The following is a 17,758-nucleotide window of genomic DNA, read 5'->3' as shown; positions in this document are numbered from 1 at the left end:
AAAGACAAAAACTATTTGTTATCTTAAAGTTGTGTAACATGAGTCATAGAGTGCTGTGAAAAGTATTTACCCCCTTCCTTCCAGATTTCTTACATGTTTCAGATTTAAGATAAAACAGGTTAAAAACAACTTCTGTGTCAGCATCGCCCGCCGCCACTAGGGGGTGCTGTTGGCACACTTATCGTTCCCACAAACGTCCTCAACCCCCAGAAGCCAGCGTGTGGTCTGTGTTACATTACACTGCCTTCAGAGATGCTTTAACACATGGCGGTGAAACTGCAGAGCACTGTTTCAGGGTTTTCTAAAGACTCCTGTCTCAGGCAGGAAATTTACCTAAAAATCAACAACTGCTTGAAAAGACAAGTAAGCAGATGCTAAACTAACCAAGGATCACAGCTGAAAACCTCAAAACCTTGCTTTGTGGTATCGTTCCTGCTCCTGTCATTAATCTAAATGTTTTAAATGTTGATTTTTTTTTTTTGAAAGAAACAACTTTAAATGAGAAATTCCTTCAGGTCTTCAGAGCCTCACATTCACAAAAACTCAAGCAGACCATAGTACCGTATCTGGTGTCCTGCCGCTTCCTGTTCTGGTTCAGTTTGAGGACGTTCAGGAAGACCTCGCTGGTCAGGCTGCCATCACCGCCGCTCCCATCCGGGGGGAAAAGCGGTGACGGGGGCTCCAGTGGGGACAGGCTGCCACTGGAGGCTCCCACTGAGTCCAGAGACGCCCCCGTGTCCCTGCGACCGGTGGACTCGCTGCCGCTCTCCACCGTCAGGTGACTGCCGCTGTGACAGAACAGAAACACGCACGTTAAACTGAAGCTTTCTTAGTGCAGACGAACATAACCGACACCAGATCTGATGACGGCTGATCCACTGACTGTCACGGTTACCTGAGTTTCCTACGCAGCAGGTAGTCGATGATGTCCGGGTCGGTCTGGATCAGACTCATCAGGACCTCCTGCTGCAGCTCTGCAGAGACCTGCAGGAACACACATCAGATTCAAGCATCACTGAAAATAATTAGCATCTCTAGGGCGGATGGAACATCACAGCTGCCTGGTGAGGGGGAGTCACACTGGGAAGTCACAAACTTGGAAGATAATAAGGGTGTCCAGGGTCGCCAGGGCATGAATATTTAGTCTGACACTTTGAAACCATGAGCACTAAGTATAAGCTCTGATTTCAGATTAACATAGTGTTAATGAGAGAGCCTCCTCTGCCCTGAGGGGCAGCCAATCAGAAGAAAGTGAACTTAGAGAAAGGGGAGGTCAGGTATAAGATAAATAAGGATTATTGTGAACTTTGCAAAGCTGCTCTAGTAGAGTCCAAGAATAAACACGCCGAGTTGGAAATGAGCGTAACATAATAAAAGATTTCTGAATCACTTCCACAAATGACTGAAAGAGCGCTGTGTGTTTCTAGTACCGTGAAGAGTCTCCTGTGGTTCTGTATGAGCATCAGTGTGACGCTGATGATCGCCGTGCTGTCCTCGATGCCCATCACCTGCGGGCTCACGTCTCCCCCGCGCTCCTTCTGAAGCAGGTTCGGCCCGAAGATCACGGCCAGGTTAGCGGCCGTCATCTTGTTTCCGGGGATCTGGAGAGCAGAGGAAGAGGAGGCGGTGATGGAGGTCAAAGTGCAGTGATGGAATATGCTGTGGTAAATTAAGTTTGCAAAACGTGATCCTGTTGGATTTCTTTTTACATTACTGAGAACCAACAAGCAGCTGCAGCATAAATGTCAGGACAGCAATGAAGCAACACCAGAATATTCATGCAATGTATTTTTCTCCAGTATTTCACAAGAGCAAAACGGACAAATTGGACAGTTTTACTGGCTAAACATGCTTTTTCTGCGTTTCATCTTGCTTGTCGACAGCTCCCAAAAGCATCTGGTAGAGGTGCAACTTACTGAGGGACTTACCTTAAAAACTCTGTGTTCACAAAGGCCAGTTAGTCAGAAATGTTTGCATTTGTAATCTGGTTAAGTATCAGCCAAGACCCTAACCCTCAGGACGACCAGTAAGACAACATTAATAACATCTGCCAACCAAAAAAGAAGCCGAGGAATTATTCTGGCAGAGTTCTGACTCTCTCTCCACTAATTTTATATCCTGGACAGCCAACAAAATCATTAACATGATTTTTCTTTAATAATATTATGGAGAAAATGTGGTACTGTGACAGCCAGAAACAACACATCTAGCCTTCAAATTTAGCAATTTGAACAGAGTAGCCTGTGTTTGTGAGGAACTGTGAAACTGTGGAAGATTAGACTCTGAGACCCTGCCCACATCTAAATGATACCTTTAGGCAGTGGAAAATACTACGACTACTACTACTCATAATAATAAGGTAATACTTTATAATAATGCCACACTGGTAAGCATTAGTAAAGTATTAGCAAGTGCTTAATTCACTATACATGATTAGACTTTAAGATGTCATTTATAAATACAGATATGTGTATCCATCTGTTACTGTTACACCATGTACAGCTATGACTTCATCATTGCCAGTAATACACATAATCATAATCACGATAAAATATCTGAATTTATAAATGGCATATATGGGAGGAGTAATGCTATGTAAATGATGAAGTAAACACTTGCTAATACCTTAATAATGTTTAATAGTGTGGCAATATCATAAAGTGCTACCAATAATAATAACAACATTTATGTGCATAATATTTATGAAACACACAAGAAATTTCAGTAGTTTAAAAATTAAAATCAGTGTTCCTCCAAAGAATAAATCACAAGCATAAAATCTGAATGTTAAGAGAAACGGTAAAATAAGAAGGTTAATAACACAGTCTAATATACAATGAGTTCCTCCACAACCAAGAACCCCCAACGACCACCTTCTGTCTTTGAATGTGGGAACAGTTACTGCACTGTGGTGCCAACTTTTTTTGTTTCTTTGCTCTGTTACGAGTGTTTTTTACTGGAAATGGATGGAATTCGATTAGGAAATGATATTATATTTATGTGCTTGAAGGACTGACACTGCCCTTTAAAGGGTTAGGGCGAATGCTTTCATTTTGTGTTTGTGTGGCTTCGACCTCGATGCCACTACTATGAGAGCTTCCAAAGGCTGAGGAGGACTTTATCAATCATTGGTCCCACCTCCTCGTCGTTGGTTCCTATGCTGTCCTGTGCGAAGCTCTGCACGGTGTGTAACAAGGTGAGGAGGCGCAGCAGTGTGTCGCAGTTACAGGGAGGCAGCAGGTAGAGGAGGTGCTGGAGGTACTGCAGCTGGTCTGCTCCTCTCAAAACTGCAGGAGGCCCAGAGAGGAGGAAGAGGAGGAGGAAGTTAGTTACCCATCACATCACTAATTATACTGAAACAAAAACTGAAACTCAATCATTAAAGCCGGTGTGTGTTTTTGTGTGTGTCTGTATGTGTGTATTGGGGGGGTGCATGCATACAATTGGCATGCAGGAAGGCAGGGTAGAGCTCTCTGGGCAGCAGAGGATCCGGCATGTCCCTCAGAAACTCTTTGAGCAGTGCTGCCACATCGTGGACGCTGTGCTCCTCATCCAGCTGGATGTCAACGCCCACGTCAAAGTCCTCCCGTAGCTGAGGAGCGCGCATGCAAACAAACACACATATTAGTGTTTAAAAACAACAACAACAGTGCCTTCAAACTCATGTTCGGGTCACGACGGGGCCACGGTTCCCCGATGGACACATTTCTCAAAAACAGGATCTCACACATCATCAGCTTTTCGCTCAAAGATTATTTTTATATTCGTGCATCCAGCTTAGACCGACAGGAAACACACGACGGTGAATCAGGGGACATGCAGACCTACACCACTCCTGTACTGCTGGCAATAATCCACGTTTTTTTTTCAGGGAAAATGTGAATGAACGAGTTTCTGTATATTTTTTCCAGCTTTTTTCCTCAGTTATCAGCACATCAGGAGGAGTTGGACCCCAAATAAACAACAACAACAACAAAAACTCAGAATATTAATGGTATATTATTAGTGGAAAATAAAAGTAATTTAAATTAATTTATTATTTTAATTAAATTAATTGGAATAATTATCCTAACCTGTCTCACTCTCTTCTTGGAGCTGCCGACTCGGAAGATACCCACAGTCTGAAGACCTGGAATACAAAATGTTACCACACACCATCTTTTAAAAATTTACATATGGATGGACTCAAATAAACAACACTGAAAGGCTGAAAATTTGGGGGACTTAAAGCCTCACCATAGGTCTCGATGTGACTGCAGCACCTCTCCAGCACCCGAGGCACCTGTCTGTAGATGGGGTTGAGGCTGAGCTTGGTTTGGGTCCTCCCCTCCGACGAGCTGCCACCCGGAGACTTGATCAGTTCCAGTTCAGCCGGGTGGGAAAGCTGCAGCGCTTCCAGCAGGCGAGACTGACTCTCTACAAGGTCAGAGATCGAGTCCACTGATAGACCACCCTGTGGAGCAAAAAATGTTTATATATGCCTATAATATGTTCATAATTTACATAAAAGTACAATATTTATTGTCTTTTTAGCTCAGTTTTTGGTCTCCACCAGTCCCTAAAGATGATAACTTCCTTTATAGCGCTTGAATATCTCATCATGTTCTCCAGCTGGTTGTGAAGTTTGACTGAGTGCTGTTTGGTGATAAGCTATGTAGCTCTTTGTGGGTTAGCTAGGGCTTTTTCCATTAAAACGACCGTGTGCTGCAATTGAAAGTGGTGTGAGTGAGTGTTGTTAGGTCACTAAAAATGAGGGGAAATTTTACAATCGGTGGTATTTCTTTGTCGATTTGTCACTATTAGCTATGACTTTCATCTCACATAGTCATTTGCACTACTGTTAACAGAACAAGGTCCAGATATGTAGGAAAATCCATAATTAATTACTAAACTCCAGTTTTACAAAGTAGCGTGTGAGGTCAAATGCTCCAGCACAGAAAACAACGAGGAAAGGCAGGCATTAGTGTGAAAAAAAAGCAAGAGACGCTGAAAGCTGAGGCAAATATGTATGAGGTGATAATGGGATGGAAAAAAGCTCACAACAGATGACAGCGCAGGCTCGAGAGAGGAAAATGAGATGTGAGAAAGACAAAGGGACGTTGACGACAGAAAATGGAAAGTACATTCGAAGATGGATGGCAGGAGAAGAGGCCAGCAGAGGAGAAGAGTCAGCTCCTATCGCTTGTCTTGATGTTACCATGCAGTAAATGTCAGAGGAGCCGAATACCACAGAAATATAAATCACATGTCTATGGCCTGCAAATAGTTTCTGGAGGAACATCAAGAAATTCCCCACAGCTCAGTCCAGCAACATACTGCAGAAATGAGAAGATATTTCCTCCATCTGAACATGACTCATTTGTGTTTTCTACAATAAATGTGCAGTTTGGCTTTATTTATGCAAAAATCAGTGAAAAGCCACCTTTACTTGCAAACTTGCACTAGTTTATGCCATCATTTCCATGCTTTTTATTCATTATTTATGTAATCAACTGTGCAATACAATCTGATATGCACTGTTTCAACTTCCACTCCTAATTTTCTTCATTTCAGGGGTCTCAGCCAGTGTTTCCCAAATGGTGCGCTCTGGGGCAAATCCAGGTGTTCTATGTGATTTTGGGTGACCAACACATTAGCATCATAACTTCATAAAAAAGTAATGCGTTACTTTTATATTCACTATGTTCATACACATCGAATACTCTGACTGACAGGTGGATAGCAAAATTTGTGACAGGTGGAAACTGACAAGCCACAGCTGATAATGAGGGCAGACAACCACATATCCTGAGCAGGTGGGCAGGAGCCACATGAGAAATTGGATCTGTTGTGGAGGGCCTTTATAAGTTAATTGGTGTGGCTCTCCACAACAGTCCCCCTGTCCTCCTAACTATCAGTCCTTGGAAATATTAATTGCCCAGCCCTGCTTATTGCTCCAGCCCTCAACAACAGTCCCAGTTATTCATGTGGCCCCTTAGAAATATTAAGTGCCCACCCTTTCACATTGATGTAGCCCTTCACAACAGTCCCAGCTTCTCATCCTTTGATAAAACAAATTATCCAGTCCTACTTATTGGTGCGGCCCTCCACAACAGGCCCACTTTTTCCTACTCAGGATCATCAGGAGGATCATCCAGATGACTTCATGCATTTAGAAACTCCTAAATATTACTTAAGCTGACCTTTGTTGATCTAATGATTTGCTTCTTTCTAATCTTAACCTTCATCAGAAACACATTTTGAATATTAGCGAAAGTCTGCAAATGACCTGCTATGCCATGTCATTCTGTTTGAAATCCAGGATAGTTTGCCACTTCATGTGCAGCTCGGTGTTTTGCACAGTTGTAATACCTATGTGAGAGAGACCATCCCTGTCTATCATCCATCATAACACTGTCTAATGCTGCCATCGCTGCCCCGGTACAAAATCAAATAATATTTCAAGGTGTCCTTACAGCAGGTTCTCTTGCACTATAATTCTCCTGTCAGACACAACATAGTGACAACACCAGTGAGCTCCCGCTTCTTTATTATTCATGATAATATATTCATGATTCAAGATCTCCACATGTTTATTTCCTTTAAACAAAGACCTGCAATGCTATAGACATTTCCATTCCACCAGTAATCTTATTGGAAAATCAATATCCTTAACAAAAAAAGCATTCTTAGTATTTATGGTATGGCATAAAGTGGCACATTTATGCAAGATTATAAGGCTCAGAGTTGCTTGTTACTTGTTTTTTGCCTGTAAAATGCACTTGTATGTAGAGATGTATGTAGCTGTTCTATATGCCCACAGTTGCTCCAAAAGCTGTATCAAAAGCCACTCAAAAACAGGCAATAAGAAGGAAATCAGCAGCTTGCTTCGCTGCAGAGAGATTTCCATACCAAGGCCTTTCCTGGTGACAAACACTGTGTTAGTAGATTTAGTGCCTGCTCCCACTGATCACTAATATATCTGACCTGAAGATGCAGCCTGTGATGACTGGAGGCAGATTTTCACAGAAATTATTCAAAACGTTTTATACAGAAATTATTTTTTTTATGTTACAATACAATCCATTCCCAGATTAGCAATAAATAACCATTTATCATCATCATCATCATTGTTTATTTATATAGCACCTTAAAAAAACACCTGGTAGACCAAAGTGCTGAAGAATACAACTATAAAGAGTAATAATATAAGAACAATTTAACACAAAAAAAATGCATGTTTCATAACGAGTAATGAAGATAATCATCAGAATCACATTAAAGTCTCATTTCTATCAAATGTTACCACTGAGGCAGCGCTGTGTGTGCTGTTTACCTCAATGACCGACTCTTATCGCCTGCACTTGATAGCTGGTTCAGGTTCGATTACAGTTATATGGCTGTAATCATACTCATTACAAGCTTTACATAACCACTGGTTCCAGATCAGCATGAAAAGAAATTACAGAGTGTAATGGCCTCTAGCAGAGACGGGTTCACACACACACACAAACACACAGAAATGTAGGTGCACACACCACTTTTACTACAAACGTACTGCTGTGGAAATATTAAAAAAAAGAAGAAGCTAGAAATGCACTCAGAGATTAGCGTGGAGGCCTTGAGTACAGCACGTACATGTAATCCTCACGGTGAATGAGACTAAATCTGGCAGAAAGAAACACATGTCCACTGTTTTTGTGTGTGTGTTGTCACTCAAAGAAATCGTACCCTTCTCTGTCCTCGTCCGGTGTTATCCAGAAACGTGGGTGACAGCGGTTTGTTCTGAGGGTCAGAAATTGGCGCCGGTGCCACAGAGTTAGCAGACGGCGAGCCCGGACCTCCTCCTGTGATGGACGAGGAGCTGACCAGAGGTCTGCTCCCATTGAAGAACTGTCGCTTCTCCGCCCTGAATCGCAGGACGCTCGCCTCCAGGTCGAGGCAGTCGCGCCTGCTCTCCTTCAGAGCATCCTGCCGCCGCTTGTAGGCCCGGTCGTTGGCGATGACCTGGGAGAGCGGGATACCAAAGGCCTTGGGAGCCGATTCTGAGGAAAGAGGAGAAAATTTTATTTTCTTGCCAGCAATGATGAACACATAAAAACAACAGAGAAAACAAGGATGAAGTAGAAAGAAGAAAACAAACATATTGTCCAGAATATCCAAATAGACGATATGGATGACAAATAGGGAAATAATATTAGTACTATTTATTTTATGCCTTATTTAAGTGTTATTTATTATTATATCACTCTTCCTCACTTGAACACATTCTTTTTGTGCTAAATAAAGCTAAAACAAATTCTAAACTGTCTTGAAACGTGATTAAAATGTATAAGAACGGCATCTGTCTGATTTACTGTTTGTTCTCCTGTACAAACAGAACTGCAGAGAAATACATCTGAATGCGCTAACGTTGTAACTCATATTTGGAGCAGAACAGGAGCCTCGAGCGAGTCGTAATTTATTTATAGAACACATTCTTGTCTGCTGATAGTATCTGAGATCCAAACAGGAAGATGATGTGACTTTTATCATTAGGGCGAACAACAGAAGCCTGTGACGCACTGGTTTCTGCAACATTTGCACCAGTGTTGTGCGATGCTGTGAAACAACAAATGAACACGAAAATGGATCTAAAATATGGGATGTTTTTAGATATTGAAACAAAAGCAAAACTCCTTGGTTAGGGGATAATAAATATTCCTAACCAATTGGCCGTTTTGGAAGGCTGAGCTGCATCTGAGGTCCTAGACTGCAAAGATAGGGTCGATATACACATTCAGGTATCTTAAAGTTTTCACAGAACTCTGTGCGCTTCTGTGAAAACCAAATACACCCATGGTGTTACAGCACCCCTATAAAAGCATTTACCGTGTGTTAACACGATACTTTGGTTAACACAACCTTCCCAGGAGTGTACATTCCAGCAAACTCGCCCTGAGGTCGGAAAGTGCTCAAGCAAACCCTCCAAAAATCCAAAAGCTACATCTCAAACTCTGCTGGCCTCTGTTAGCATGTTAAATATGTAGGTTTATGGCAGTACACTTAGAAAAAGACTGAACAAGTGCAACTTGTTTGGTTTCCAGGAGAAAACTTCTTCTCTATAAAAATGTCTTTAAAGATTAGGTTTATAACTTTCCTTTTGATAAAGTACATAGTTGGGACTGGATCAGGTGATCAGGCTCAGGGTGTTGGGGGCTTCCCATGATGCACTGAGTATTGCTTCTTCACTCACTATGTGTTTACACAGCACTCTGCCACAGGCCGCGGGCACCTTGTAATCGTTTATTCAGCCATGGACTTCTCAGCATACCAAAGTATTCTAGAGCCAAATATGAGCCCATCTGTCTGGTAGCTAAAGCTTGGCTGAAACTGAATCATACAACAGTACAATGATCCCAGGCACAACAGCCAATCTACAACAGAATGGCTGAAAAAGTAAAGAAAGACCTTAAATGCATGCATGTAAACTTCAATGAACCGAAGCAACGCTGTAAAGAAGAAAAAAAAATCCTCCACAACGACGTGAGAGACTCACAAACTGAAACGGAAATGATTCCTTCAAGTTATTGCTGTTAAAGGCGCCTCTACAAGCTGCTGAATCGCTGGGGTGTACTTTTCACAGGAGTGTATGTGTTACTTTAAAAGTTTGAGATGGGCCTGTCTAATGTATGGGAGAGCAAATATGTTTGCCGGTGCTGCAGTCATAGTAGCCAACGAATCACAAGGCAAGCTGATAATATACAGCAGAGAGATGGACGTACATCCCAGGTCTGAAAAGTAAAGCCAGTTTACTTGCAGAAACACTCCTGGTTATCTAGAAGTCAACGGGAAAATAAAAATACTGAAAGGAGGATTATCCAGCTCATTGGCTGATGAGTTGAACTAACTCAACCAAAAACATTTCGCAAACCTCGGTGATGTCATTGTGGCAATGTTCATCTATTATACTGTTAATGACGCTGACAAAGCTCTGATTAGCAAATAGCATGAACCAAGTTCCATATTAGTGACTGATATTCATTCGCACACAACAGGGTAAACAATCACTGTCATGATCAACTTCACTTTGATGTCAAATGAAACAACCTCACTCTCTCAGTATATTCCCATAACATGATGTGATGGGCTATCAGCACAAACAACACACGTAAATCGAAGCAACACTCATTACAATGGTCTGTGAATACACAACCAATGCAGATGTGCTTGTGTGCAGTCCTCCAAAAGACAAGAGTTGTAGCCTCAGATCTAGTACTGCATTTGTGTAGGTACAATACTGGTTGATTGAAAAGTTAGACAAAAGTTGATGCAGAAACATGACAGAGAAGGACAGCATAGATGGCCTGAACTGAAATAATCAAACATTTTCTGTCTTCTCCATTGCACAGGATAGGCTAAAGCCCCAACATCAGCACAAACACCAAGAAGGCCTGTTTCCCTCTTATTACACTACATAGGAGTGACATGTAGAGCAGGGGTGGGCAACTCCAGGCCTCAAGGACCGGTTTTAGTTGTGTCCTTGATCCAACACAGCTGATTTAAATGGCTAAATTAACTCACCAACATGTCTTGAAGTTCTCCAGAGGCCTGGTAATGAACTAATCATTTGATTCAGGTGTGCTGACCCAGGGTGAGATCTAAAACCTGCAGGACACTGGCCCTCGAGGGCTGGAGTTCCCCACCCCTGATGCAGGTATTGTGTGTGCCATGCCTTTAGTGCTCGATGCAGATCTTTATTAAAATGCACAGTTGTTATTAATAAAACACTGAGGGAACTCGGGAGTGTGAGAACCTGGAGGAGCAGAGATTACAGGGATGCTTACAGTGCAGAGATAATGACTGATAAATCGAATCAAGGCAACTAAAGGGCCTGTTTATAGGCGATGATGAAATGAACTTGTTAGCCTGTGAACGCCGTAATCGCACAGCTCCTCGCACAACGGATAAGAGGTTTAAGTAGACAAGCGGTGTAAGAATAGACAGAATGTTGGGAGCAGGATAATCCTGTTAGAGCAGCCGCAGCCACACAGCAGACATCACACTCAGACTGATACGGGCTTACTGCAGACACACTCACGCAGGTAAACACGGTACGAGTGAGGTCACTGTCGTCAGTTTCATCCTCGACACATCAACTCCAAATGTAAATGTCTCACTATGCTACATCAGTCCACTCCCGAAGTTAAGCATAGACTGTTTATCTGGCACCCACCTTAGTGAAGGCCCAGTTAGACATTCGTCTATTCAGTCTGGTCACTCTTTGATCAGGATCAAAGAGTGATAAAGCCAAAATGTAGTTGTTATTTCATGATAAAAAGATGCATCGCCTAAAAAGAATCTGGATATTTTGTGCATGAGAGGAAAAAAAACACCAAAAGGTACAAAAAGCTTGTTGGCTCTCTGTCAGTAGTGCCCAGGAGTATACCAGATGTAGCCACCCAAAAATGTGTAACTGCTCCAGGGTGTCCTGGATCTACCCTAGGACCTCCTCGTGATAGAACATGCCAGGAACACCTCGGCACTCTGGAGGCCTCCGAATCAGATGCCTGAACCACCTCAGCCGATTCCTTTCAGTGTGGAGGAGCATCGGTCCTCTGAATGACTGAGCCGACATGTGTTTCACACACATGAAACAGGAAGCAGATTATTTAGGTTCTATCTACCTAACACACTCACATTCAAGAATCGTGAACATGCACACGATTGTTTGAATGGAAACACATGGATGCACACATGCACAGTCTCACCCGGAGAGTCCCGAGCAGGTCAGAGAGGCAAATCAGACTGGCAGGATGCCCTGTGAGGGCTTAAGGATGCAGGATGGACTCAGCCTGAAATAACTCAGGTTCTCAGGAGCTGCATTGCTCAGATCAACAGAGGAATTACTATTTACATTACTTTAATGAAACCAAAAGACAAAATTGGGAGTGAGCAAAACTTCTCCATTTAATTTATACTCACATTTTACTGAGCTCCAATGTTCCCTCTAAGCTGCGCGCATGTGCAATTGCGCACTGCTGGCACGGTCTCTGCGCACAGAAAATCTGTGCTGCGCACAAAAAAAAAAATCTAACCTGAATTGAAATTAAAATTAATACGTTAACAATTCTGCTTTGCAGTGTTAGTCAGTAAGTCACTGGCTGCTCCCGTATGGGATTAGAACGATGCCGCCTTATCCCATAGTCCAGCCAATAATGCGATTCACATTCGTATATACGCAGCTAATCAACGTCGTTTACAGGCTATGACAGCATCTTTATGTGCCGACACTGGTGTTTTAGTTAGCAAAGCAGCGTGGCTGATGTGGAGTGAAGCCACGTTAATGACAACGTGTACAACCATTGGAGATGTGAGCAGGACAGACGGAACAATTGACGGAAAAAGTGTTGACTTTATACCAGTTTTTAAATTGTGTTGATAGGTCACGTAAAACCAGAGTTATGATAAAAAAAAAAAATGCAATGTTTGGTTTTTTTTCCTATCGGTGTTTATATTTACTGCGGGAAGAAACGGTAAAAACTGTGTTTTATAAGGAAAACGCTTGAAAGCCTGTGAGCAAAAACAAAAAAACCCCACCTTTTCCTATTGGTGTAAAAATGTACCATGTCGACCAATCAAAACATGGCATTTAGTTGTTTAGAAAGGGGGAAGTTTTAGGAGTGACGGCGGTGTTTTGAGATGTGAGACATTTGCGACGTTTAACACAAATCTTGTGTAGTTAGTGTGTAGTGTAGTCAATAGTTTTGTTGTGTGCGTGAGAACAATGAGGCGACTGCTGAATGTTACAGGTGTTATAGGAGCGATACATCTCCTGATGTCAGGCCTGCAGGTATCAGGCTGATGTTCTCCTTTATCTCATAGTGGACAGAAATTATTTTTTGGAGTGGCACAAATAATTTGTTTGGTATCAAATTTGATGCAGAACACCTGATTGTTCTGTAAATGTTGTGTAAATTTTTCTGTTTGAAATGTTTTTTAAAAAAACGCCTTGGCTGCATTTTTAGGTAAACAGCTGCAGTCACTATACAGGGTGGGCCATTTATATGGATACACCGGAATAAAATGGGAATGGTTGGTGATATTAAGAGGATTGTCAATGCAACCCTCTTCTCCCACTCTTCACACACTGATAGCCACACTGCAGGAGAAATGCCAGGGTAATCAATTGCGCAACATTGGTCATTAAATACTGTATTTTGCATACAGAGTTACAGGACTCTCTCCCAGACCACACGCTCACACTCATAATACAAGTCAGAGCTTTATAAAAAAAAAAAATTAAAAAAAAGAAAGAAAGTTGTGTTTTCAAAATTGGAGTTCAAGTTATTTTTACTTCCAATAGTGTTAACATACTACACAGATCATGAAGATTTGTTTAAATTTGTTTAGAGGGAACATTGCTCAGCTCTAAATAAAATAAAATAAATAAATAAAACACCTGTTTTTAAGGTTTTGTAGTGAGCAGCCCTTTGATAAGTGCTTTGCTGACTAGCTGCCAGCTACTATTAGCTTGTGGCCACATGTGCAAGCTAGAGCAGAGCTAACAGATTGTGAAGTATTACACAGCTGTTTACACAGCAGGTCACCATTCACTTAAACTCTAACTTGTTTTTGGTTGCTAAACAGATATCAACACATTCCAGCTAATAAACATGATCAAATTAGGCTGAAAAATCTTATCGGCTGTTTCTTGGCAACACTAGATGCTATCTGTTTACTATGTGAAAGATTCACTCTGCAGTTTGTACAGCCTCTTCTCCTCCAGGCACTAAATAAAAAGGAGATCTTTGCTCTTTAAAACTGGGTAAGTACGGTATAATTTAAAATAGTTTATTGTTGGTAAAGAACATGAAAAATCCAAATCATTCACTCATTCAAAGACTTTTCCTGGATCAGTCATACAAATATTTTTTTAGTCAAACTAGTTAAGAGTCTAAAATCTCAGTAAAGATTACACCAAAGTACTTATTTTTAAAGTGCTGATGGTTAACAGTTGCCCCCAAAAGAAGTAAAACATAAACCCCAACATATGGCAAGGTCTGATAGACAGTTCGACTGGGGAACTTTTTAAAATCTTCAGCGCTTTGTAAGCATGTATAATTTGATGATACAGCATGCAATGGTAACAGTAATGGTCATGTTTACCTCTTATTTTATGACACACTGAGTTGAAACTGATTTTCTCTGAAAACACACTACACAAAGAAACACAACATTGCGTGTCAACAGGAACGGGCTTTATCCACTGAAAAGATGTCACCTTTTGATGATGTGCCTTACGCTGTATTTGATCTGTAAGCCGGGGCTTACTCTTCGGTCCTGAGTCCTGATGTCTGCTTGGAGGTACAGTCACTTCTGACATTTGGCCATGTTTGCTGGCATCACAAGCCAACCGTGATGGGGTTAGCAGCTTGCACTGGAAGCGTTTGCTTGTTTAAAGTAAACACTTGATGATTTAATAGCTATCTGTGGCAGCAGGGAAGTGTTGGTTCTCACAGAAGGGCAGCCAGATTAGCAAGACGTTTAGAAGAGGTTTGAGCGTTTAGAAGAGGGTTGTGAAGTAGTCGGAAAAGTATCTACATGTTTTCTTTCATAAAGGCTCAAGGCTCATTAACTAGTAATGTTATATATTTGAAGTCACACAGATGTAAATAATATGAAATAAGAAATTTGAGTTTTCAAGTCTATAGTTCTCTACCTATTTGCATTATAGTAATTCCGCTATGGTTTTCCAGACTGTTAACACTAGTGAGTAAAGATGAGTCCGATGCTGAGAGAAAGCAAGAAAAGAAGGGAGTAGACAGAAGCTCAGCAGATGTTCACTGAGTCCTTGATTTTACTGAGGAGGCAAATAAGAAACATATCAGTGATAAACCTACAAGATAGAGACTGAACTGTTGCTGAACTGGGCTGATCTTATGCAAGAATCTTGGACTGACTACTGGCTCCACTCCATCCCTCCACAAATTTAAAAATATTAAATCTCAAGAGTCCCATCTCCTGGTTAAATAAAGGTTAAGAGCTGAAAAACAAAATATGAATACCGAGGAATCTTCACCAAAAACAGAACTGTTAGAACAACTTAATTATAATTATATTATGTCAACTAGAACACATGATTTAATTAAGTTGTTTTTTTTAATTAACTCTGTCAGATCAGCCCAGCAGATTTCAGTTACACACAATGCACAAGTGTGCTTTCACTTAAATAAAAATAGCAACAAAATTAGTGTAATTTGAAGTTATAGATAGAAACCCAGCAAATACACCACCATCACCAAAGCAGAAGACTGAATTAGAATAATTTAAAACACTGCACTAACTACAACCAAAATACCTCTTTTTATAATGTGTCTTAATATGTGCTGAATTGTTGATAAAAAAAAAAATCTGCCAGGAAGGGAGCTGCTTGTGTCAAAGTGTTACAGTTCAGGAATTTCCTTTCTTTTCGCCCTAAATATGTCTGGTACTCGGGTCAACATCTGTTACTTAAAAAACAGAGTGGATGTATTTAGCAGAGGAACAGCTGGGTGATAATATCGAACCTCCTGGAGCATTAGACTTTAAAAACACAGGCTGTCCTCTGTCTTTTCCTAGGAATCAACAGTTTAAGCTATTGCTTGGGAAAATTACATAGAAACTACTGGTTCAACTGTATTATGATCAACCATACACTAATGCCAAGCAGATCACAATTGTCACTCTGTAATCCGTTACCTGACGCAGTCTTGCCTTTAGTAGTAGAGGAGCAGAGCCAGCAGGAAAGCTGCCAGGTCCCAATGTTCTGTGTTTTCATTAGCAGGGTTAACTAGAGCTAAGTCACTGTGTGTACAAGGCTGGAGGCAGGCTTTAAAGAGCTGCGTAGACAGCCAGTCAATGCATGTGCTGTGTAGTGTTGGGCATTTTGGCTCGTATCTCGCCCTGCTGCGATAATCACCGGAGAAAAGAGAACATCTTTTTCTGAGAGGTCACGCTAACATCTGATTTGTCACATGGGTTAGAGCAGGAAGATGAAAGAAGAAGTGGAGAAGGAAAAAAAACACAAGAAGAAGGGAAAAAAAGGTCAGGAGCAAATCAAAGAAAGCCAAAGAGAAGATGAAATGAAAAAATCAATACAGAGAAATACAAAAAGCCTCAAATGTGTTTTGTTCAACAAGCAAACTATCTGCTTCTCTAGTCTGATGTTATTGGCAATTTCAGGGTCTAAAAAGTTGCTTCAGTTTTCATAAACACATAAACAGTGAAACACCATTAAGAGTTAAAAACAGTCCAAATTCTTTCAGCTCCAATAAAAAGATTAATGTGGCTCAACTCCCAGGTGTGACAATAAACTTTAACATCTAGTCATCCTTAAAAAAAAAGGATCTATGACATTTAGAAGGGCTAGAAGTTTGGTCCCAGTAACACAGTCCAGGTCCAAGGACCAGTTGGTGAACATCTGGCAACCACTGGTCGCTAAGCAAAAAGTGTGTATTCCTCTGGGATTATGTATTCCCTAGGTGCTATTAACACAGGCCTTAATGCCAGTCACCATCCCCCCCAGCAACTGCTGGTTACCAGAGGAAATTATGTAGTGGTTGCTGGCAGTTGCTAGTGTGAAATTGATCGCAAAAAGCCAGCAATCACTTGCTAACTAGTTGGGGAATGCACATTTTTGCCACCTATTTGAGGTTATAAGATGATCGCTGATTGGTTTCTGGGTTTGTGTGACTGAGGCCTTGGCAGAAAGCCAGCTAGCTAGCTAGAACTTTGCTATAAGTTGCTATAAATCTGGAAGTAAATGAAGATGGAAAGCCAAATATCAGTGATGTTTGGAGGGTTAGTGAAGTTGGGTTATAGTTGGTTAGTAGGAGAGCTTTGGTTAGACTAATATAAACTAGTTCTAATATAAACTAACGCGGCAAACCTACGTTAGCGAGTTATGGCGGATCGTCCCACGCATGGGGCAATCCGCCATAACTCGCTAACGTAGGTTTGCCGCGTTAGTTTATAACCTAACCGAGGTTTGCCAAGTTAATGCGGTTATGGCGCAGTTAACGCTGAGGGTCCTTGATTGGACCTTCAAACGCCATCATATAACAGGGAGGAGACACCAAAAATGGACTTTTTCGTACATCTGAGATGAGCCCATCCGCAACATAAGGTTAGCCATTACCGTGTTGATTGGGTTTGGATTACTGGCTATGAAAAAGTCCTTAATGGTCTAAACCTTAGTAGGCCTCTGTGTGATTATTTCATAAACTCTTCGATGTTTTGTTTCCAGGGCTGTAGTGTACACTGTAATTTTTAAAATCTCAGTCGAATGATGTGCTACGCATGAATAGCGCCAATAAAAAGTAGAGGCAGAGAATGATGACCAAATAGGGGGCTTGAGTCTACAAGAAAAACAATGGAGCAGCATGTTAAAAATACAAGCGTCTCATCCAACACAGCAAACGCTTTGACTTGGAGAAAGTGTTGTTATCGCATTGCTTAAGAAAAAGATTGCCAGCACCATAGCCCCAAGAAATTAAAAGTATTATTTGATCTGCAGAGATGAGACTCTGTATATCTTTTACTCTTTTTAACCACAATGGCAAGGTGGCAGTTCAAAAGAAATGTGGAGGAAATCAAAGCAGAAAGACACGGGGCCCCTCAGAAAATTCAAAGGCTTAAAGCCAAATATGAAACCTTCCTCCATTTCTGCTGAGAATGGAAATCATGTTTAGAACTGGAGAATATCTGATCCGGCAAAAATAATCAGATTTCATACTGCTTCACACCGAAGGCCAAGTGG

At 41.3% G+C, this 17,758-nt stretch overlaps 1 protein-coding gene across 3 annotated transcripts in view; it reads right to left on the bottom strand.

Annotated features, from left to right (window-relative positions):
* arhgap36 (Rho GTPase activating protein 36) overlaps positions 1-17,758 on the bottom strand; it is an 85,912-nt gene that overhangs the window by 4,057 nt on the left and 64,097 nt on the right. For all 3 annotated transcript variants that reach the window (XM_084923630.1, XM_084923632.1, XM_084923631.1), the window contains exons 4-11: positions 7,711-8,024; positions 4,237-4,453; positions 4,074-4,129; positions 3,442-3,592; positions 3,139-3,287; positions 1,431-1,601; positions 896-984; positions 562-788 (exon numbers count right to left, since the gene is read on the bottom strand). In XM_084923630.1, the coding sequence (XP_084779756.1) occupies positions 562-788; positions 896-984; positions 1,431-1,601; positions 3,139-3,287; positions 3,442-3,592; positions 4,074-4,129; positions 4,237-4,453; positions 7,711-8,024 (1,374 nt within the window). The remainder of the gene's footprint in view (positions 1-561; positions 789-895; positions 985-1,430; positions 1,602-3,138; positions 3,288-3,441; positions 3,593-4,073; positions 4,130-4,236; positions 4,454-7,710; positions 8,025-17,758) is intronic.

Source organism: Perissodus microlepis, chromosome 3 (genome assembly GCF_051167445.1).
Source record: "Perissodus microlepis isolate ML-2025 ecotype Zambia chromosome 3, ASM5116744v1, whole genome shotgun sequence".
NCBI lineage: Eukaryota > Metazoa > Chordata > Actinopteri > Cichliformes > Cichlidae > Perissodus > Perissodus microlepis.
The sequence above is the reverse complement of the archived record's forward strand: the minus strand, read 5'-3'. Positions and strand labels throughout refer to the sequence as shown.